The sequence below is a fragment of the Asterias amurensis genome, chromosome 8, assembly GCF_032118995.1.
Source record: "Asterias amurensis chromosome 8, ASM3211899v1".
NCBI classification, from domain to species: domain Eukaryota; kingdom Metazoa; phylum Echinodermata; class Asteroidea; order Forcipulatida; family Asteriidae; genus Asterias; species Asterias amurensis.
In genome coordinates this window covers 8,210,251-8,234,390 of record NC_092655.1, presented here as the reverse complement: position 1 = coordinate 8,234,390, position 24,140 = coordinate 8,210,251, and the positions used below count along the sequence as shown (strand labels likewise).

At 40.9% G+C, this 24,140-nt stretch overlaps 1 protein-coding gene across 3 annotated transcripts in view; it reads left to right on the top strand.

Annotated features, from left to right (window-relative positions):
- Positions 1 to 24,140, top strand: part of LOC139941078 (protein FAM178B-like) — a 162,284-nt gene that overhangs the window by 9,248 nt on the left and 128,896 nt on the right. For 2 of the 3 annotated variants that reach the window (XM_071937502.1, XM_071937500.1), the window contains exons 2-3: positions 2,956 to 3,143; positions 9,282 to 9,309. In XM_071937502.1, coding sequence (XP_071793603.1) covers positions 2,992 to 3,143; positions 9,282 to 9,309 — 180 coding nt within the window. In that variant the 5' untranslated portion in view covers positions 2,956 to 2,991. The remainder of the gene's footprint in view (positions 1 to 2,955; positions 3,144 to 9,281; positions 9,310 to 24,140) is intronic. The other variant, XM_071937501.1, reaches the window with a different exon arrangement.

The window sequence follows — 24,140 nt, the reverse complement described above, 5'->3', positions numbered from 1 at the left end:
ATGACATAATCAAAATAGCGCCCACTTGTATGTGACGTCATAGGACATGAAAGCAACAAATCCTTGAGATAATCCTTTTCTTAAAAATAATGTTATTAATTCTTAAGGATGCTACCTACAGAGATTGATTGACATCCGTTTTGGTCGGAACAACCTTATTACTCAAAACGTCCAATTTGTTATATTGTAGGAGGTCCTGTTTTCGAGGTGTCCCTAAAATCGTGGCAAATCTTTTACCTCTCTGTGCGCGATGTAAACAGTCCTTAGATACAAATTGTGTGGTTTTATTTGCCAAGCAAAGAGTCTCCTCTCCCTTGACCAAAACTTAGAAACACGTAAGGCTCCACTGGTTATTTGCACTTGTAAATGCAAAAAGTTTGTTTTTTAGGCATTTCTACAAGGTACAAAAATATGTCATAATGTTGAGGCCATATAAAAATATTTGCCCACCGAAAAGTTTCATCAAACACTATTTCAATTAACAATTCATGATGATCAAATCATGTGACTGAATATTTTGCTGAGCATTCTGGAAAAAATACAGAGGCTTAAAGAAGCCACGTAAGGCTCCACTGGTTATTTGCACTTGTAAATGCAAAAAGTTTGTTTTTTAGGCATTTCTACAAGGTACAAAAATATGTCATAATGTTGAGGCCATATAAAAATATTTGCCCACCGAAAAGTTTCATCAAACACTATTTCAATTAACAATTCATGATGATCAAATCATGTGACTGAATATTTTGCTGAGCATTCTGGAAAAAATACAGAGGCTTAAAGAAGCCATGTGCCTTATATCATTTTCTAATATTTTTTGAAATTTTTATTTTTTAACCCTCATATCAATATTATTATCAGCTTGTTGATTCAATTATCACTGTTTATTTATACTTAAAAAGGAAAAACTCAAAACAAATGGGGCCAGTTGAAGTCATCGAAGATCGGTGTGTGGTGTAAACATTTCAATGTCCATCAAGTTTTAATACATGTATATGTTTGCATACTTCATATTAACAAATAAAGATAATTAGGGCATCGGTTGATATAATAATGGCATCATTAGTTTTTTCCCAATTCAAGGAAAAAGGCATAATACCGTGAAAAATGGTAAGAGGAGGATACATTATGCTTTGTGTGCCGCGCCAAAAACCTCAAAGGGACGAGTCGCGAGCCGCATCATGCCGACACACGGCGTGGGAATTAGAAAGTGGGTGATGATCGGTAAAACAATATTTTCAAAATGGTAAAAAAAAAAACCCCAAAACACCCATTTTTGGACGATCTTTAATTTTTCATGAATTAGTGGTTTCATTGTTAAGAACTTCGTTTGCAATAAAATCTTTGAGATTTCACAATTGGTAGCGCAACAAACAAATTCAATAAACCTTGGCCCGCATTACGCGCACCCTCAATTGGCGAAAATTATAAGCTACAAGGCTGATGTACATTGTCATTTTGCAGGAGTTCAGCACACTGTGTGGCATTTCTTTCTCGGTTTGTTATTGGTATTGTGTTGGAGTCTTCTTCTTCTTCTTCTTCCTTGGTGATACAGTCAGCCAATGGCGTATTACGTACTGCGTGATGTGTGTGCTGTGTGCTTATAATAATAATACTAATAATATTAATTTATTCATTTATATTGCGCCCATTCCATAAAATGTACACAAATGCATGGTGCAGGACGAAATGTGAAGTGGTGAGCTAAAAAACATTGGGGCAGCTAACGGATCTTGATGGACTACGCCTGCTGTCTGAAACAGTCCATAAAGGTGCTGTCGAAGCTGCTGAGGCAGAGCATTCCAGAGCCTTTCACTTTTCACTTTTATTCTTGTACTGGCTGGACTCGATGAGAGTATGATGCCAGGCTTGTGCAGGGGTTTGGGGTTTATTGGAGCAGTTGCCTGAAGTTGTTCAAGCTCGGTGCATTCATTAATGAGTCGTCAATGGTAATCCACTCTACTATGGTCCTTGGAAAGAGCGCATATTTGTTGATAGCCTAATGGCATCTGGGAAAAATGTTCTTTGGGAGTGTTCTGGCAAAGGGAACCATGCATTTTTGAGAATGATCACACAAGTTGGTATAAAGGAAGGGCATAGGGATGTCAACAAGTCCATTCAACAAGTCCATGCGGAACAACATTTCAGCTTTCGCCCAGGCTCTTCTTTCGCGTAGGGATGGCCTTTGCAGCTCTTCAATCATGGCTGTTACACTGCTTGTTGTTCTATTGTCAAAGAAGACAAACCTGGCATACCTGCACTGGACCATTTCCAGCTTGCTGATGTTGGCAGTGGTGTAAGGGTCCCAGAGGACTTTAGCATACTCGATCATGTGTTGATTATTGGACGCAGAAGGGTCTTATAGCACAGTACCGGTTTCTCTTGGACATTGGTAGATGTTCCTTTGCTGGAAAGCCCGGGTTGAGTTTGCCTTTGACGCGATTCTGAATGTGATGATTCTATTTTAGTTTGTGATTAATATCGACCCCAAGGTATTTAGCAGTATCAGCCTCTTCTAGGGTGTGACCATGGATGTTACATGGCATCTTGAAGATTTTTCTTTTATTTTTAACGTGGAGAACTTGGCACTTTTGGGGATGAAATTCCATTTGCCAGTCATCCTCCAAATGCTGTAACTGGTTTAGGTCTTACAGGAGTTTGATGGTGTCATCCTCACACTTGATCTTTTGACAGAGAACACGGTCATTGCCAAACAACTTGACTGAAGATTTGGCTGCTATTGAGTCAGGCAAGTCATTCGTATAAAGAGAAAAAGCAATGGCCCTAGAACACTGCCTTGAGGAAATCCTGACTGGACTTGTGTTGTATTTGATTTGACGTCATGTTTTGATTTTGTTCTTGGCATGCAAGGCAAATACTTATTACGTAAAACATACTGCAAACTAACTTCATGTAAGCTGAAGTGTATAACTGATTTTTTTGTTTTGTTCTGTTTAGGTAAATGACATTTAAGCATGACTGAAAATTGTAAAGATGAGCCATGTACTTTGGAGGAGGAAGAAGACAGCGATGATAACGTGTTACACTCTCTACCTCCTGCATTACTGCAAACTACATCTAGTCTCAGGTAAATACGTGTTGCACTCTCTACCTCCTTCATTACTGCAAACTACATCTAGTCTCAGGTAAATACGTGTTGCACTCTCTACCTCCTTCATTACTGCAAACTACATCTAGTCTCAGGTAAATACTTCTAGTCTCAGGTAAATACGTGTTACACTATCTACCTCCTGCATCACTTACAAAGGGTGTTAAATTCCATTAAGTTGTGCTCAATCGACCCAGGAGTGCTCAGGAATGGGGAGTCCGGCGCTCACTACCGGTAGGTAGCCTTCGGTAGTACGGTAGAACATCACAGTTAAGAGTAGTCAAAGGACACTCAGTACCACGCCCAGTCAGTAGCGCCGTCAGACACATACATCCCCGAGGTTTGCACCGGTCAGCATCCCGTCCCGAGCTTCCCAGAATCAAAAGACGGTGCGGCTATGACATGCATAGCTTATATACCGCATAATTCCTCAACCAGGGAAGGATTTCGTCCAAAATTGCTATGCAAAACTGCTATGCTAATTTATTTTGTATAGCAAATTTTTATTTTGGTATAGCAAACTCAAAATTTTGCATAGCATAGTAAGTTTGCACAACTGGTTAAAGGTCTTAGGGCGAAATTTAAGTAAAATGCCGTCACATACATAGGGCCTACATGTAGCTTGTTACTTTAACTTTTTTCATTGTGAAAAATAAGGAGAAAAAAGAAGAAGTGACATTTCCCGGCACGAATCTGTGTGCTAACACGACATCCAGTGTCAACTGGTTAAGGACGCAATAACCAACGAGTTGCTGTTTATTCATAAATACCTCAGACAGTTTCGCTCTTCCTGTTGGTGGAGAGCTCAAGTATTGAAACATGGGCGTGACACGCGAGCTTGCACCTGTGTATATATAAGACAGTTTCTTCATTCCTATTGTATTGGTCGAGAGAAACGGCCTGGACAGTTGTGCCACATCACGCGATACGCGTTTACCCGAGGGCAGCGGAGGGCTTTACCGTTTCATAGCTGGAGGGGTGTTGTGTTGAAAGAAATCATTGAACAATTTAAATTTTTGCTTTTATTTTACTTTTTGACCAAAAAGTACATCGTACATGTGTACATGGTTGTTTTGACATACAGTCACACACCTGTGTGGATGTGTTTATTCTGAGCGACGGTGACTTGGGATTTTGACAGAAAGTAAGAAGGAAGAGTTGCTTAAATTTATGTTTAAGAACATCTGCAAAGTATTTTAAATCATTTAAACTGTGTTTTTTTTTCAACAAAGGAGCTGAAGAAATGCAAGAACTTTGATCCATTTTTTTTTAAATCGTGTGAAGATACATCGCTTCACTATTGAGTCCTGCTAGTGCTGTGCAATGCATGAGGGGGAGAAGCCACAGTCTCAAAGACACGTGTTTCTATTGGCTGTTGAAATTCCATATAGCGCGTAACAAATGTTTTTATTGGTCGATTTTGCCCTACTGCCAGAGCACTGTGTAAAAGTATTCAACATCACGGAAGAAAACGTTAGTCCTGGGCGGTGATTTCTTATTAATTTAGCATCGTTTTTCTTGCGGGAAAATTGATTAAATATGAATGGTTTTAAATAAAAAATCAATATTTTTGTATCAAGCATAATGTTGCAAAATATGCATCGCAAATTGGATCGCAAAATTTGGGATGCACTTTCTAAAATTGCATAGGAAATCATCAAAATTGCATCGCGATGCGATACAGGCGAAATCGTTCACTGGGCGCCCATAAGACTTAGGCATCATTATAGTATAAATGTGAACTATGCAGACCATATTGTACATATATGTATGTTCGGTGCAATACTGCAACAGGCGACAATGCTTTATTGACACTTTCAATGGGCTTTCATGCGTTACTAGCGGGATGCCGCGCTTCGCGCGGCACCCAGCTAGATGATGAAAATCCTTTTCACAAATATTTTGAAATGTAATGTGGGTGAGGGTGTTATCGCCTCTCTCAATATTTATGTATGGCGTCGTAATTATAACCCAAAATGCTTGCGATATCGGTTGGTATAATCACTATGCTGTCGCAAATTGTTAAACAAGTATTGCCAGTGTCATAAGAATATTTTTATAATTCGAAGTGTCTAATAACAAAATACAAATAACACAAAAGTAATCTGCAAGGTATACTGTTCCCCCCAAAAAACAATTTCGCACGTCCGCCACTACTTGTAGTGGCTGCGCCCACCTCGTTTTGGGTTAGACGACGTACCTTATGCATACTTTTAGAAACTATAAGGCTCCCCGTGAGCCTTATAGGGGTTTAATATTTATCGCTACACGTTTTTCAAATCAGCGTTGATAGGTGAAACTGACCTTTAGCCAGCAATAACTAAAGTTTCTTTGGTACTACACTACCAAAACTTTCCCCACACACTCAATATACATTCATAATGCTTGCATTTCCTTTTTTAAAAACATCATCAAAAAATGACATTTTCACGTCCCACGATACATAGCCTTGCTACAGCACTATAAGTAAAGCGAGTTTTCGGAACATGCTGTGTGCCACAAGTCTAATTTATCTACTGTTTTTTTTTTTTTTTTTTTTTTTTGGGGGGGGGGGGGTTCGGGGTGGGCGGTAAGAGCGTAGGCCTCTTTTTAACTCTTTTGAACCTCATGTCATAGAGTCACAATTTTTGTGCAATTATTTAGGGAAGAGTCAATGATATTTGGTGTAAATGTGATTCCTTTTGATTTATTCTTTCAGTCTTAACAGGAATCACCTGTCACAGTGTCATACTAATCTGTGTACCTTGTATCTTTTTATCACATTTACCTTTCCGTCTGGTTCAAAACTCAACGAATTCCTTTGGGGTTTACAATATTGCATATCACATACAATTTAGAAAATTCAGTACGATATCATAATATTTTATCTGTTTGTTTTATCAACTGAACCCCTCACTGCAGTTAAAATGCTGAGCTACAAGCCCCAAGTTTGTGTGGATTTGTTACCTAAAATCAAGCCCTGAAAGTTCAAAGCAGTGTTTGTGGTGTTTATGTTGGTAAGATGTTTGAAAAGAGTCTCTGCCTGTAAGAATGTACCAAGTGGTGATTCATGGGTTCTCAGATCTTCTTCTAAAAAATTAGAGTGATACATCGTCATACCAAACGAATAAATCAAAACAATTAGTTTGCTGACGCTTTCGATTTGGAATATCAGTTATCAAAGTTTTGGCCAAAAAGCCCTTGTGAAACGAGTAGTACATTCCCTGTGAACACGAACATGTGCGCCAAGCTCGTCCCAACAAAAGTAAAACATTTTTAACTAGAGATTGAGAGTTTGTGAACAAACTCAAGGTGTTCGGTTTCCGAGAGTAAAAAGCCTCGGGTGTAAAAAAACAAATATTGCAACTTTCTTCGTCTCAAGATTTGTAACAAACAAAAAATTTCGAAACAACACGATGACGTCATCATGACGTCTTTTCGAGTTCAAGAAGTTAATGTCCTTGACTAACAATTACAACAAGTTTCACCTCAGTCGAACTTTTGGTTTGGCATACACACAGCTTTGAAAAGTGCACCTTTAAAGCAATGATGACGTCATCAAGCTAAGACTCCACAGTATGTAAGTTGCTATTGTGAGGGAGGTTATGTATCATACCAATTTTGAAACAATTATCAAAAACTCTACCACAGACATAGTAGAAGTATATGTTGAGATGTTTTTAATCTGCCGCTAGAGGGCGCTCTTACATTTGGTGTCAGAATCGGTATTATTTTTTTAAACCAGACCTTTGCCAGAGTTGTATTCTGTAATGGTAAAGCATCAAAAGGTGTACATATGTATCAACCCAAAAGCCATTACATGACGCCTTTTCAAAGTATATTACAGGTACTGCCGGTTTAGACAGGTCAAAAGGTCACGAGAAGGTCACCAACATATCCGTTTTTGTAAAGTACGTAAAGCCCTTCAATATGATGTATAGATTGTCAAAATAGCTTCTGTGGTTGAGGAAATATGAACTTATGAAATATTGACGACTGATGTACAGAACAGACTAAGTAATCGTAAGGGAACTGTATGTTGAAAACGTCTTGAACGAAGTCTATTATACGCGAAGCATTGCGCTCTATGGATGAGCACTGAAGCGTGACTCAACACGTGTTGTACGTGTAAAATCTTTACGCACGACCAATGGTGGAATATTTCAACCTCAATTTTGAACCGGAAGACAAGGTCAAAATGGGGTCATGTCTGTGAGACGTTTACAGAGTTTTTAATGACCTTTCCGATGATGTGTTGATTGTAAGAATCCATTCTGTAGATCAAGAAGGGATGACGTCATCATGACGTAACTTTCACGGTTTCTTCTCCTAATAAATATCTAACTATGTGTGAAGTTTCAAGTTCATACGATCTTTGGAAAGCTGTTTCTGTTAGCGGACAAGGGACGTACAGAAGAAGAAGAAGAAGTATCAATAAAAATAAAAACTAGAGATTGAGAGTTTGTGAACAAACTCAAGGTGTTCGGTTTCCGGGAGTAAAAGCCTGGATTAAAAAACAAATATTACACCTTGCTTTGTTCTCAAGATTTGTAATAAATGATTCAAATTGCAAAAACTGTCAAAACAACATGATTACGTCATCTAGTAAAAGTGTATGTTTGGTGACGTCATCGGTAATATTTGTTTTAAACCAGACCTTTGCCAGACTTGTATGCTGTGATGGTAAAGCATCAAAGGATGTATATTTCAACCTAAAAGGCAATAAACAACGCCCTTTCAAATCATTTCACAGTCACTCCCGGTTTAAACAGATCAAAAGGTCAACGAAAGTTCACCAACATATCCATTTCTGTAAAGTACGTAAAGCCCTTTCATATGATGTATAGATTGTCAAAATAGCTTATGTAGTTTAGGTTATATGAACTTAGGAAATATTGACGACTGTAGAAAAGACTGTAAGGGGCATGTATGTTTTAACCGCCTTGAACGAAGACTGTTCTTCATGAAGCTTTTTCGCGCTCTGGATGATCACTGGAGCGTGACTCTGCTGCACCGCTAATACACTACACGTTGTGTGTATGCCTATGTGCAATGTTTATGCACATACCAATGGGGATTTACGTTGTTCTTTAGACGTGAATTTTGAAATTTTCAACCTCTCTTTTGAGCCGGAAGACAACATCAAAATGGGGTCATGTCTGTGGGGCGTTTACGGAGTTTTCAATGACGATTCAGATGATGTTTCGATTGTAAGAATCCCTCATGTGGATCAAAAGTTATGATTTTTTGAATTAATAAACTTTGAATATTCATAACTCAAGAATTGATGACGTCATCATGACGTAACTCACACGGTTTCTTCTCCTAATAAATCGCTAACTATGTGTGAAGTTTCAAGTTCATACGAGTTTTGAAAAGGCGCTTTTGTTAGCGGACAAGGGACGCTGAGAAGAAGAAGAAGAAGAAGAAGAAGAAGAAGAAGAAGTATGAAGAAAAAGAAAGAAAAAAAAACAAACAAAAATAAGAGGTGTTCCGGGCTGTTGGCCTGAACACCTAAAAACCTCCAGTTGGGCTAATAACAAAAGTTTGGGATCTCATGTTACGCGAACCTGAACCTTTGACGAACAGTGCCCTTGTGCCTATGAGATCCCTGAATTAAACAAGTTTACAGGGAATGTACTATTTGTTTCACGAGGGCTTTTTGGCCGAAACTTTGATAACTGACAACTCCCAAACTGAAAGCGTCAGCAAACTAATATTTTAGATTTATTCATTTGGTATGATGATGTATCACTCTAATCTTTTGAAGAAGATTTGAGAACCCATGAATCACACTCCCCCCTAAGTGGGTACATTCTTACAGGCAGAGACTCTTAAAAGTAGATTGTAATGATTTACACATACCTCAAAATTGTGTGGTTTACCAATTGCTGAATGTTTTAGTCCACAAAATGGCGGACCGTGTTACTTCACAAAGTAAAGGGTAAAACCAAACTAATTTGAGGGTTAATGGTGTGGACCATTATAACTCTACTTTTAAAACATCTTCCCAACCATATCAATTTCACAACAAAATGCTTTTTGTAGCCCAAAGTGCCCAATCCAATGGCAACATGTCCCTTCGTACAAAATGTTATGAATACTTTTAGAAGGCTTCTTCGAGAAGACTCTGTTAGGGTCGAAATGCCAGGCCACTGACTATTTTAAACATTTTTTCTCAAATCGTTGTTTGCAGATGTGAGAGCAAGATGAAACCACAACATGTAAGTACAGAGTAAATAGAAATATAAGTATAACTAGAAATTTAAAACAAACTCTAGGTGTTCGGTTTCCGGGAGTAAAAATCTGGTGTAAATTTTTTTTCCACCTTGCTTTGTTCTCAAGATTGGTACTCAAGTTTCACCTCAGTTGAATATTGGTTTGGCATACACACAGCTTTGAAAAGTACACCTTTAAAGCAATACCACTTGACCTCATCAAGCTAAGACTGCACGGATACGTTGCTATTATGAAGGAGATTATGTATACCAATTTTGAAACAATTTTCATCAACTCTGACACAAACATCTAGTAAAGGTGTATTTTTAGATGTTTATAATCTGCCGCTAGAGGGCGCACTTATTTTTGGTGACGTCATCAGTAGTGTTTTTTTTAAACCAGACCTTTGCCAGACTTGTATGCTGTTATGTTAAAGCAACAAAGTATGTATATTTCAACCTAAAAGCCTTTAAATATTGCCCTTTCAAATCATTTTTACAGTCTTTTCTGGTATGAAAAGGTCAAAAGGTCAAGAAAAATTCACATGTCCATTTTTGTTAAGTACGTAAAGCCCTTTCATATGATGTATAGATTGTCAAAATGGCTGATGTGGTTGAGGAAATATGAACTTACGAAAAATTTACGACTGTAGAAGGACTAACTAACCGAAAGGCAAATGTACCTGACATAATATGTTGAAAACGCCTCGAACGCAGGCTAAAGCGATCAATACGTGGCGCAGAGCGTGACTATGCTCCTCAATGCACCGCATACTTACACGTGGTGACCGCAATGCACCGCATGCTTACACGTGGTGACAAAGTACATGTACATGTAATTGTAAAATCTTTACGCGCAATCAGTGGGGAGAATTTTGTTGTTCTTTATACATGAATTTTAGAATTTTCAACCTCGATTTTGAACCGGAAGACAAGATCAAAATGGGGTCATGTCTGCGAGGTGTTTACGGAGTTTTTAATGAACTTTCCGATGATGTGTCGATTGTAGGAATCATGTAGATCAAAAGTTATGATTTTCTGAAATAATAAACTTTGAATTTTCATAACTCAAGAATTAATGACGTCATCATGATGCAACTTATGCATTTTTCCTGTCCTAGTAAATATCTAACCACGTGCGAAGTTTCAAGTTCATACGAGTTTGGGAAAGTTGTTTCTGTTAGCGGACAAGGGACGCTGAGAAGAAGAAGAAGAAGAAGAAGTATGAAGAAAAAGAAGAAGAAAAAAAAACCGAACAAAAATAAGAGGTGTTCCGGGCCGTTGCCCCGAACACCTAAAAAATGAAAAAAAATAAGAGGTGTTAGGGCCGTTGCCCCGAACACCTAAAAAGTAGAATTACGGGTACAACCGTGTGTAAAAACCTCTTTTGAGGGACTATTGGTTCTGAAAAAAAAAAAGCTGGTGTTGCCTAGACGTTTCAAACAGTATACTCTGCTTGTCTTCAGGAGAATGCTTGGACTGCTGCTGTTGGTTGAGCTTACGTACATTGTATGACTTGAGGGATGCACATTTGGGCAGGAAGAAATGTAGTAACTTGCAAAGTAGCTTTTCTATATAGCGCCCTCTCTTGGTTGTTACTGTTTAGTATTATTGTTGTTTACAAAATGGCTGCTGTCGAGTTCAGTCTTGTTTAATAAAGCTACGTTCAGTTCAGTAAAGAATTGTCTCAACGTCTGGTTATAACAATTGGCGACGAGGTAAAATGAGTACTTTTGGAAACATCTGGGAGTTCCATGCCGAGAAGGAGACATGGCAACTTTATGTGGAACGTTTGACACAGTTTTACAAGGCCAATGATGTGAAAGCACTCGGTAAGAAGAGAGCCATACTTTTGACTGTTTGTGGGGCTGAGACATTCAAGTTAATTTCGAGCCTAGTAGCTCCAGCCAAACCCGGGGAAAAATCCTTTGACGAACTTATCAAAATCACAAAGAAACATTTTCACCCCACTCCATCAGTAATTATGGAGAGATTAAAGTTTTACTCCAAAGTAAGACAGCCAGGTCAGTCAGTATCCCAATTTGTCGTGGAACTGCGCCACCTGACACGGCACTGTGAATATGGGGAGTCCCTAAACGACATGTTGAGAGATCGTTTTGTGTGTGGTATCAATGATGAAAAGATGCAGCGCAGACTTCTATCGGAATCAAGCCTCACCTTTGCCAAGGCCATGGAAATTGGCCAAGCAATGATGCTTGCCACACAAAATACCAAGGATATCCAACAGTCCTACACTAGTGATGTAAAGGCCCCTATTCCTCTACAACAACAGGAAGCCCACAGAGTCGGTGGTGATAAGCCCAACTGGAAGGGCAGAGGGAGACCGCAGACACACAATCAAGACCAAGGCAAATCCGGTGGATTGGGGAGATGTTACCGTTATGGACGAACAGACCACACCGCTTAAAGTTGCCGAGCTCGCTCATATACATGTAACAGCTGTGGTAAGCAAGGACATTTGGCTAAAGTGTGCAGAAGTAGTAAGCCCACACAGACACCATCGTGGGAAAAGCCAAAGTACAACAGTACATATAATATTGAAGAGACTGTGGCCCAGGATGAAATTAGTGACATGGATTCATTACCACCACATAATTACAGCTTGTATAAGACCACTTCACATTCCAAGGAACCACCGCTGATAGTAACTTTGTCAATCAATAACACACCAGTGGCAATGGAAATCGACACTGGCGCATCAGTTTCAATTCTCAGTGAGAACACATATGAGACGGTCTTCATGGGAATGAAACCGCCCCTCTCTAAGGACACAGAAGTAGAACTGCGTACCTATACAGGACAGAAGATTCAAGTCATTGGTAATTGTACTGTTACAGTTGAGCACAATTTCTAAAAGGCTGAATTGCCCCTCCTTGTTGTAGCGGGTAAGGGACCGAATTTACTTCGTCGGAACTGGTTGCGTCACCTTAAGTTGGCATGGCACACGGTTCACCATGTGGATCAAACACCATCAACTGCATCGAACATTACTAAACAGTACAGTGAGTTGTTCCGTGATGACTTAGGACAGCTCAAAGGTCAACGGGTTCACATCAGCATGAGGGATGATGCAAGGCCTGTATTCTGCAAGGCCAGGCCTGTGCCATTTGCAATGAAGCAACAGGTTAATGATGAACTGGATCGGCTCGAGAGGGAGGGTGTGATTGAACCAGTTACCTTTTCTTGATGGGCATCACCCATTGTACCCGTTATGAAGGAATCAGGTAAATTGCGTATCTGTGGGGACATGGACACGGACATTTACCCATTACCTCGCATCGAGGAACTTTTCGCAGCTATGGCAGGAGGTAAGGCATTTAATAAGTTGGATCTAAGTCATGCCTATCTGCAGCTTGTTCTTGATGAGGAGTCTTGTGAGGTGCTAACAATTAATACGCACAAAGGGCTCTTTCAGTACACGCGTATGCCTTTTGACATATCCTCCGCACCTGCAATATTCCAAAGGACCATCGAAAGCCTACTAGCAGATATCCCACAAGCGGTCACATTCCTCAGTGACGTGTTAGTTACCGGACGCACTGAAGCAGAGCATGCAGCAAATCGCCATAAAGTCCTGAGTCGGCTCCAAAGCGCAGGACTCCGTCTGAAACGTGAAAAATCTGTATTTCTTGCAACCGAAGTCATTTACTTGGGACATCGCATAAATGCGGCAGGGTTGCAACCAACATCGAATAAAGTTCTAGCAGTCAGGGAGGCACCAATTCCACGGAACGTATCGGAGTTGAATTCCTACCTTGGACTACTTAATTATTATGGAAAGTTTCTTCCCAATTTGTCGTCAGTATTGGGCCCATTACACAGTCTGCTTAAGAAGAACACCAGCTGGTCGTTGAAACCAATCCATGAAAAATCCTTCAGAGACTCAAAGGAATTGCTTATGTCGACCAAAGTACTTGCCCACTACGACCCAGATAAGGAGTTGATAATGACCTGTGATGCCAGTCCCTATGGTGTGGGCGCTGTGTTAGCCCACAGAATGTCGGATGGATCGGAACACCCAGTCGCTTATGCCTCACGTTCTTTGTCACCAGCAGAGAAAACTACTCACAGCTTGACAAAGAAGGACTAGCTGTGATTTTCGGAGTTAAGAAATTTCACCAGTATGTCTATGGACGCCGGTTTGAAATAACCACGGATCACAAGCCATTGCTTGGACTATTCAGTGAACACAGCAATATCCCCCATGGCGTCATCCCGTATTCAACGCTGGGCCCTCACACTAGCGGCCTATGAGTATCGCTTGGTGTACAAACCTGGGCATTTGAATGGCAATGCAGATGGCCTCAGAAGATTGCCCCTGTCAACATCGATCCATCATACTCCAACACCAGCAGACTATGTCATGGTCATGGATCGGTTGGAAACCACGCTTGTCGGTCCTGACAAAATTCATCTTTGGACGGGTAGAGACCCAACACTGTCTCTATTGCGCACATACGTGATGAATGGATGGCCAAGTGACTGTAATGATGAAGCATTTATACCATATACTTGCCGCAAAGATGAATTAAGTGTGCAAGATGGTTGCATATTGTGGGGTTCCCGAGTAGTCATCCCCCCACAAGGTCGAACCAAGATTGTCCATGAACTGTATGAATCGCACCCTGGAATCTCGCGAATGAAATCACTCGCTCGTAGCTATGTGTGGTAGCCAAACATGGACAGAGACCTGGAAGATAAGGTTAAACAGTGCATCGCATGTAAAGTCTCTCGTAAATCTCCACCCACTGCTCAGCTTCACCTCTGGGAGTTCCCTATTCGGCCATGGTCGCGTTTGCACTTGGACTATGCAGGCCCATTTATGGGTAGAATGTTCTTGGTGATAGTTGATGCGCACAGTAAGTGTAGGACATCCATGCCATGCACAGTACAATGTCGCAAGCCACTGTTGAACGGCTTCGTCAGACCTTTGCAACCCATGGTCTGTCGGAAATAATTGTCACAGACAACGGCAGCAACTTCACAAGCGCAGACTTCGAAGACTTTTTGCGATTGAATGGCATAAACATGTCAGATCGGCACCGTTCCACCCCTCTTCCAATGGCAGAGAGGGCAGTGCAGTCGTTTAAAGCTGCAATGCTACGCATGACTGGAGGTACCGTTGAAACCAAATTTTCACGATTCCTGCTGAGTTATCGCGTTACACCTCACGCAACCACAGGTGTATCCCCCGCGGAGATGTTGATGAAACGCAAACTTCGCACACGGCTTGATGCAATTCGTCCTAACATCCAAGTCTGTGTTGACAGCAACCAGTTCTCGGAGAAGGTGAACCATGATAAACACACCAAACTGCGCACCTTCAATACCAATGACTCAGTGTATGCCGAAAACTACGCTACTGGACCACTGGGAAGTGTTGCATTTAACTAAAGGGGGAGAAGTTGTAGTAACTTGCAAAGTAGCTTTTCTATATAGCGCCCTCTCTTGGTTGTTACTGTTTATTATTATTGTTGTTTACAAAATGGCTGCTGTCGAGTTCAGTCTTGTTTAATAAAGCTACGTTCAGTTCAGTAAAGAATCGTCTCAACGACTGGTTATGACAAGAAACCAAGCGGTTATTGTCCGGTGAAGCATGTAAGTTGGTTGCTGGCTGGAAGCAGGAACCTAACCATATCAAGACATCACTACTTCTCAACGGATACAAGACATTCAACTTTAGCCGACCCAAACCAAGCCTCCCACCTGAAGACAGACCAGAGTTCAGGGCAACCGTCACCATCCCATACACGTCCGCCATGCACACACCAACTTCAATTGATATTCAGACAAGTTCAAGTCAAGACCTACCACACAGCACCAAACAAGATCCTAGCATCTCTTCAACCAGCTCACACGCTTCACCGGATAGAACAGCTTGGATCCTTCCTGCCCAACCACAATCAGTGGTCCAGCATTCTCCCGAAGACGAGCAGAGTAAATGTCTAGACCACTCCGGCTTTTTCAGAGCCAACACTCCCCCATAAAAGAGATTTTTACACACGATTGTACCTGTAAGTCTACTTTTTAGCTGTTTTGTAGCGCAGCGTACCAAAACAGCTCTTGTTTATGTTAAAGTTTTTTTTAATAATTTTTTTTATATTTTAAATTTGTACTCTACAGACAAAAAAGCCATTGAGATAATCCACGATTCGTTTAGGCAGCCTTTCGCATAGTTCCTAAAAAGCAATTGCAATGAACAGTGATGAAAAGTAATACAACGGTGCAATCCTGAAACAATGATGTCATGATGACCTCATAACCTGTCACGTAACGTCATCTTGTCATTAATTTTAAATATTTGAAAATCTATATCAAACTAGCCACAAGAGACCGTAAGTTTCTGTTTGTGGGACTGGCTAGAGATAAATTAGGTCTTTATTTTATTTTGTGTGCGTGACGTCACATGACCTCTGTAATTCAAAAGTGGCAAAAGTGATGAACTTGCATTCAATGATGTTAGTGTCTGGCAAGGGTGGGCAATGTAATGGCGGCCATTTTTCGAAATGGCCGCCATAAACCCCATTTTTCCCAATATCACCGCTTCTGTAATGACTTAGGGCTTTAATTTTAAGTGGTAAAAATACATTTTCACTGACAAGGAATCAAATGAAACGCATTTCGTGTCGCTAAACCTGGTCAAAAAGCAAAAATGGCCGCCAATTTCTCAAAATTACCACCATTTTCCAAAATGGCCGCCATAAAACAGATGTTTCCCAATATCTCCGCTTCTAAATGACTTAGGGCTTTAATTTTAAGTGGTAAACATGCATTTTCTGGGGCCAGGAATCCAATGACACACGTTACAATAAGGTAAACCTGACAAAAAAATCACAACAATGGCAGCCATTTTCCAAAATGGCCGCCATAAAACAGACATTTTCCTATTCTTTCCGCTAATAAATAATAAACATAAAATGTTGATGTAACGTCAAGTTTTGGGTATTCTAATGACGTCTAAACGATGTCATTAATTGACAATATGCCGACGTCGGTTTGTGGTCGGAAAAATTATGTTGTATCATGGTCGATAACAGACGTCCTACAAACTTTCACATAGAACCATGAACCGACCGTCAGCTGACGTCGAGATTTGACATCATGTTTTGGGAAATTTGCCGACGTCTTAATGACGTTCATTTATTGACCGTCTGTCAACGTCGGTTTGTGGTCGGAAAAATTACGTTGTATCATGGTCGATAACAGACGTCCTACAAACTTTCACATAGAACCATGAGCCGACCGTCATCCGACGTCGGGATTTGACGTCGGTTTAACGTTAATATGACCATTTTGTGCCTGCTGGGAAAGTTTAACTTTCTATATGATTGATGTGAAGCTCACAAAAAGTTGCATGGTCAGCTGATGTTTTTTAAGCACTTGTCAAGTGTAAAAAAATTGAAAAGGCTCAGAATGATTTACATGTGCATCTTAATTGAACAAAAAAGAAGATGGTCAAGCTTTGATAAGCAGCATGGTTGAAAGTAATAGATATTAGGCTGTCTACTGCTTTTGGGGGTGTACATCTTTCTATGGATGTCTCGCAGGTGCGAGCGATTTCTCCTCACAGTGGTGCCATTTGGGGTGGTAACCTCATATGACCGGGGCTCAGCACAGACTTTGGTGACAGTGCCTGGCACCCACGATTTGGGTAGGCTTGTCCAGGATTTAGGGGAAGGTCAGGGGCCAATTTCATAGAGCTGCTTAAGCAAAAAATTTGGTTAAAGTTACCTGGAAAGGAAATAGAATTTTTTTTTCTTTCAAACATAAGAGTATATGCTTACGAACAATAAAACAATTTTTTTAGTAATTGTTTGTCACGATTTATATGTTTAAAAAATATATAAAGTTGTTTGGGGGCTAACTCCGCCTACCCCTTTTGTGACGTCAATCGAGGCAGACTTTGCCTGCAATGCATATAGTAAACACACGTGCAAAGTATATGTACGTCCAAGTCGTGAGTTGGTACATTTCAAAAAGTGTTTTTCTGCATTCAGCAGCAATACACCTGGTCGGCATTGCCGGAAAAAAACCAATTTTTTTGTTGTTGAAACTTACAAACTCACGACTTGGTCCGTACATGTACTTTGCAATTGTGTTTACTCTACGCATTACAGGCAAAGTCTGCCTCGATTGATGTCACGAACAGCGCCCTCTCGGGTCGGGGTCTACTCTTAAATTTGTAAATAACATAAGAACTGATTTTTTAAAACCTTAGCTGTTTATTCACATTCCACTCATCAAAACACATATATTAGTGACAAAAGCTTTATTTTGAAAAAATACCACTTCCAGGTGACTTTAAAGGGTCTATGTACTTTTTTCCTAACACAAAACACAACGTCCACAGATTTACAATAAACTTACACAGTTTGAAGATTATGATAGTAGAAAGCTTCCTCGAAATTTTACTTATTGAGGTGCTGTAGTTTTTGAGAAATGAGTAAAACAAATATTTTTTTTCTCGGTTTTAGCATGTAAAAATGTATTAACCGCTTATGCTATGGTTATGGTATAATATCATAACTGTATGGTTAATGGGATTTTACATGCTAAAATGATTTTCATCTTCCTGAGACAAAAATTATTTGTTACTTGTTTTACTCATTTCTCAAAAACTACACAACCTCAGTTGGTAATATTTGAAGGGAAGCTTTCCACTATCGTTATCTTCAAACCCTGTAAGTTTAATGTAAGTCTGTGGACTTTTTGAAAAAGTACCCAAATCCTTTAAAGGGATGCTGCAGTGAATTCAAATATTACAGTTAATTTTGCTGTCATTTATAACTGATATATGTACTGAACATCAATAAAATGTGTTTTGTTTATTCCTGACATATTTGACTTGCGTAGTTAGCGAATAAGTCATGCCCCCCCTTTTGTGGATTGTGACCGCCCCTACCATCGACGTCACGTCGGGAATTCAAACATATTGTTGGCAAAAAGAGTCTGGTCCCTAACTACACGCGCCTAGGTACCAGCCGTCGGTTTCACCAAACTTTTCCTAACTTAAGACTAATTTTAGGACCTAGGACGGGTCCCAACCCTGCACTGTAGCATGCAGACCTTAAGATTATCCTAAGTTAGGATGAGTTACTCGTCCTAACTCGTGATAGGATCATCCTAGCGTTTCATGAAATCGGCTGCTGGCCACACAGTGCACACGTCTCTATATGCACACAGCCAGGGGGCCCGACGGCTCAGGTTACCGACATGACGTCACGTTTATGCAAATGAAGGCTCCCTTTTAGGGGCGGGGTGGGTTCCCCTTATCTCTTGAAAACAATTTTTAAAATACTTGCGCATTTAATAAAAAATATAAACAAATATTTCAGGTTTAAAAAGTCATGTTTAATCGTTTAAATAAATAAAAAAAAACACTGCAGCTTGCTTATTTTACACACTGCTAAAAATGGTATTCTTGAAACAAGAAAAACATCTTATTTTGAGAATATACTTCTTGTGTCACTCCCAAGAAACTTTTTCTAGGGAGTGACACAAGAAATATTTTCTCAAAATAAGATATTTTTCTTATTTCAAGAATACCATTTTTAGCAGTGCACATGTTACTGGCCAACATTTCATGCCATAAACATTGCTTGTGACTGGTATTGAGCTATTGTTTACTAACCATATTATTTGAGTGGAGTGCTGGCCGGTATTCTGATTTTACTAAGCATGGATTATATCAGCAGAATTTCGTGCTTAAGCAGCTCTATGAAACTGGGCCCTGGTCAATCACTAAGCAATGGTTGACAAGCTCAGTTTGTTGAGAGGAGGGTGGGGGGGGGGTTGATTAAAAAAACAAAAACATTCTTCAGAATGAAAGAGCGCGCCATGCAGCAATATTTTCTGCACTACGAAATTGACACTGTCGTAGTGCTTTTCAATGGGAAATTTGTTTGTTCAAAATTGATTTAAAGAAAAAAAGGAATCCTTGGAAAAATTGCCGCCCGACACGTGAAGGGCCAAAAATCATGGCTCTGCTTACCGTAAGCAAAGAACTTGGCGCTTACGGAAGTGGTGAAATCCGTGCTTACGTCTATGCGGTATACCATGGGTTAGTAGGGATTCTTGTTGCTTTATGCGCGTCAGTACTCCACGTTACTATGGCCAGGTTGCAATGGGACTGAGACCCAATAAACCTATAGCCATGATAAAAAGCAAACAAAATTGTTAAATGCAAAGAGAGAATATGAAAATGCATTTTCTATTGAGATGCACTACTGACTTCTGAATGTTAATTTAAAATTTAGGGTCAACTTCACTCAACTAACCGGTAGAGTCGAATTACTAGTTCGCATATTCCCTATGCTGCGAGGCAATAATGCTAAGACTTTCACACACACACAATAGCGCCCTCCACCATTCTACCCACAACGCCCCGTGACATGCCTGCCGTGGAGTCGTCCTCCGAGTAAGCGGGAATGTTTTCCCGGCTATGCCACTCGACCGCGTATGTACTGGACGCATCGAGGGCATTATGTCAGCTTCTTCTTGGATTGCTTACCCTAAGCGGGCTGATTCATATACGCCAGGGATTTCGATAAATATTTTTCGACCCCGGTCCTGCCGGACTCCCAGCAGACAAACTGGCCGCGGACAGGGGGTCAACCTCCTCCAAACTTCCCTTTGCCGACAAAATGCGGGGGAAAATGGTGGAGGTAATCAGGAATATGGACTCGCCGTCTCGCTTCAGCATGCGCACATCGTCCTTCTTGCTTCTCTTGTCCGAATACCTTGCACTGGCCGACGATGAGGACTCGCGGTCCCGGCTGATATGATGTGGCGGCCCTCCATTGTCTGGATAACGGGCTGCGCACCGTCCTAGATCAATTTACAAGAGTCTCCACCCTAGCGACTTCGGCCCCTAGGGCGAGCGTCCTAGATGCATTGTTCCTTCCGTCCATAGGGGCACGCAAGCGGCTTGATGCACTCCCCCTTACGGGACGGGACCTTTTTTCGGGGCAGTTCCAAGAATCTATGGAGGCCGAGGCCAGAGGCTACTGACAAGATCAACTCTTAAGAAACCACAGTCCTCTGCACCAGCGGTGAAGAAACACAAACAAGCCTCCTTTGTTATTCCCTGCCGACGTCCACAGAGACCCGCCCGTGGTGGGTTCCGTGGGAACCAAAGAGCAGCAAATACATGCACGCCCACCCAGGCCCAGCAGCGGGCCCAGTCGGGTCACGGCTTTCGTGCGACCGCCCCCCGGTATCCCAGGGCGTTGAGGAAGTGACTTCCCTGTCTCCAGGCAACCTCCCGCCGACGGACCTGTGGGAGGCTGCCTTCAGGAATTTTTGGGGTCCGGGGCGCAGATCACGTCCAACAGGTGGGTCCTCGAGACGATCGAGTGCGGCTACGCACTCGAGTTCATGTAGACCCCCTGTCGGACATGCTGACTCGGCCAACGCCCATCCCGTCCGACCCTCTCAAGCGCCATGATCTCGAAGGGGATATCAGTTCCCTTCTCCTCAAGTGGGCGGTGCGCGTTGTCTCCGACCAGGGAACGCAGACGGGGTTCATGTCCACTTTCTTCTTAGTGCCCAAGAAGGATGTGGACACTTGTCGGCCGATCCTAAATTTAAAGCCCCTGAACTGATTTATCCGCCCAAAGCGCTTCCGTATGGAAACACTGCGGGCAATCCTCAAATCAATCGATACACCTGTGTGGGGGGGGGGCGAGCTTGGACCTTCGGGACGCTTACCTACACTTTCCCATCAGGGTCGAACACCACAAATTTCTGTGCTTTCTTTACAAAGGAACGCTATATGAATTTGTGGTGCTCCCCATTTGGTCTGTCCACCTCCCCTCGGGTTTTCACCCGCGTGGTGCGGGCGATCGGGGCAGAGGACTGCTGATTTTCCAATACCTCGACAATTCGCTAATCGTGGGCCGATCGCAGAAGGCAACGGACGCGGTGCTGATGATTACTTGGCGCCTCACGTCCAGCCTGGGGTTCCTGGTAAACACCGAGAAATTGCACCGATCCCCTCTCAGGTGCCCACCTTTCTCGGTGCGGCTCTCGACCTGCGAAGGGGGCTGGCCCGCCCTTCGGTAAATCGAGTACAGAACCTGCGTCAGTGCGTGGCCCTTTTCCTTCGGGCTACAGTGGCGCCGGCGGTGGCTTGGCTCAGATTACGGCCGTTCAAAACGAAATTGAACGGCCGAATTCTGAATTTGAAACGCAGTAACAACTGGAGAGGCAAAACAGCTTTAATTCGAACGCATGAAAACGAAATTGACTGCTCATTTGCCGAATTTGACCGAGAAAACCTATACAATTAAAGTCATGCCGTCGTGACGTGTCAGTCACCCTCTCCCTTAGCCCACCTTGTTGAGCTGTTAATGGCTCCGCTTTTAACATCGGTCTCATCACTCGCGACAGTGATGAGACCGATGTTAAAAGTGGAGCCATTAACAGCTCAACAAGGTGGGCTACCTCTCCTTTTCCCAGCGAAACGTGCGCAATGATTACCAGGTGCCAGACCAAGGCTGAATTTACGGCTCGGTGATTTTCGTTCGCGATTTTAACCTTTGACGGCCGTTGACGTCCTTTGTATGAGATTTTTATGTCTTATATATATGTGGGTGCACATGTCATATATATTAGGCCTGGGTGAATTATTTGAATATCCGGTTAATGGCGAATAGGTTTTCCTATCCGTAACCGCGAATGCCTTTTTTTTCTTAACCGGATATCCGCATAGGGTGCGAATACCTATTTACAAACCGGATAATTCTGTAATTACAACCGAGTAACCGGACATTCTTTAATATCCGAATATCCGCGGACGTTGGGCGACAACTGATATGAATGTTTTGTCTGAATCCTTATGAAACTTCTATTAAGACAGCATAAAACAGCATATATTAAGTATTTAACTATGCTCACCTCCGTGAAGAGTTAAAACAATGACATTTCTGACGTAATTTGTTCAAAGATTACAAAAGTTTTCCTTCACGTAGAGTCAATGACGATCAAAAGAAAAAGCAAATCGCCATCTTTAAATTAGATCCGGTCATTTTTATGAATGAACCGAGTGACACTGTCTAAAACTAATATCAATCCGCCCAAAAGATCTCATTCACAAACGAACAGCGCCCTCTAGCGGCAAAAATTTTTTTTATTTTATTAAATAGCGCCCTCTAGCGGCGAAAAAACTATTCGAATATCCGGTTAATTTCGGATAGTTGGCCAGCGGTATCCAAATAACAAAATTTCACTATTCGCCCAGCACTAATATATATATATGAAACTACGTCCAATATAGAGGGCGCTGTTAAATATATTTGTGTTTGTTTTGTCTTTTATATTTGAGTATTAATCCTTTATATTTATTTTTTGATCTATTATATATTTGCCGTTGATCTTTATATATATTTTCGGTGGTCTTTTATATAAATTGTTTGCTCCTATATATATGGGTTTGCTCTTATATATATGGTTTGCTCTTACATATATATGTATGGTTTTGCTGTTATATGGTTTTGCTCTTCTTATATATATATGGGTTTGCTCTTGGTTTGCTCTTATATATATGGTTTTGCTCTTATATATATGGTTTTGCTCTTATATATATGGTTTTGCTCATATATATATGGTTTTGCTTCTATATATATGGTTTTGCTCTTATATATATATATATATATATATATATATATATATATATATGGGTTTGCTCATTTAGTCATAAACGGCCCCTCATATACTTGGGCATCGGATAGATAAAGACTTGGACAACATTTGAAAAGTTAACGCCCAAATCATATGACCTTAACTTCTGGTATCATGGGTCAAAGTTCGCCTTCGATTTTTTTCAATAAAAAAACAACAACTTTTGAGCTTTTAAACAAAAGTAAAGCTCGTATAAACTTAAAACTTACTATGTACAAAGGCAATAGTGAGTAGATGAAACTGCCATTTTTGGAATGATGACGGCATTGATGACGTCATGACTAGTTTTTAATGGTGAAAATGACCATTTGCTTGTTGCTGTATCTCAACGAATATAAAAGCTATGATGTTCATACCTGGGCATCGGATAGATAAAGACTCGGACAACATTTGAAAAGTTAACGCCAAAACCATATGACCTTAACTTCCGGGTAGTAACCCTGGGTTAAAGTTCGCCTTCGTGTTTTTTCATCAAAAAACAACTTTTGAGCTTATCTACGGCATAAACTCAACAGATAGTTGGACCTAAGTATCAAGACCCCACAGGACTAATTACGTCGTAATGACATCATCAGGTTTTAAATAACAATAAAACAACAATTAAAATTTGTAAAAATCACATGGCGCGAATGTTATTCAGGGAATCCCAACAGCGCTCTCTTTTGTCAAACAAAAGAGAGCGCTGTTGATTATCAAATCTGTGTACAGGATCCCGTGCAGGGTGAGCAAAATTTTTTAAAGGGTTTCCGTAAATTGCACAGTGAAACCTGATGCCAATCTCACACAAACATATTGCATTTGTGAAGAAAGAAGGAGTTGTTAAAAAATGTGATACAAGTTTGACTATAAAATAATGACGCATTGTAGGAAAAGTCATTTTTATGGTTCAATGTTTTTGAACTATGTCATCACGTAATGTTCAACCGAACAAAGTGTTTTTGTAATTAAAAAACATTCTATGTCTATTTTTTTTTTTCTCGTCTCCTTCTTTCTCTCCGAACCTTCTCCAGCAATTTTAAACAAAAGTAAAGCTTGTACAAAACAAAATTTATTATGTACATAGGCACTAGTGAGTACATGTAACCGCCACTTTTTTGGAATGATGACGTCATTGATGACGTCATGACAGGGTTTTT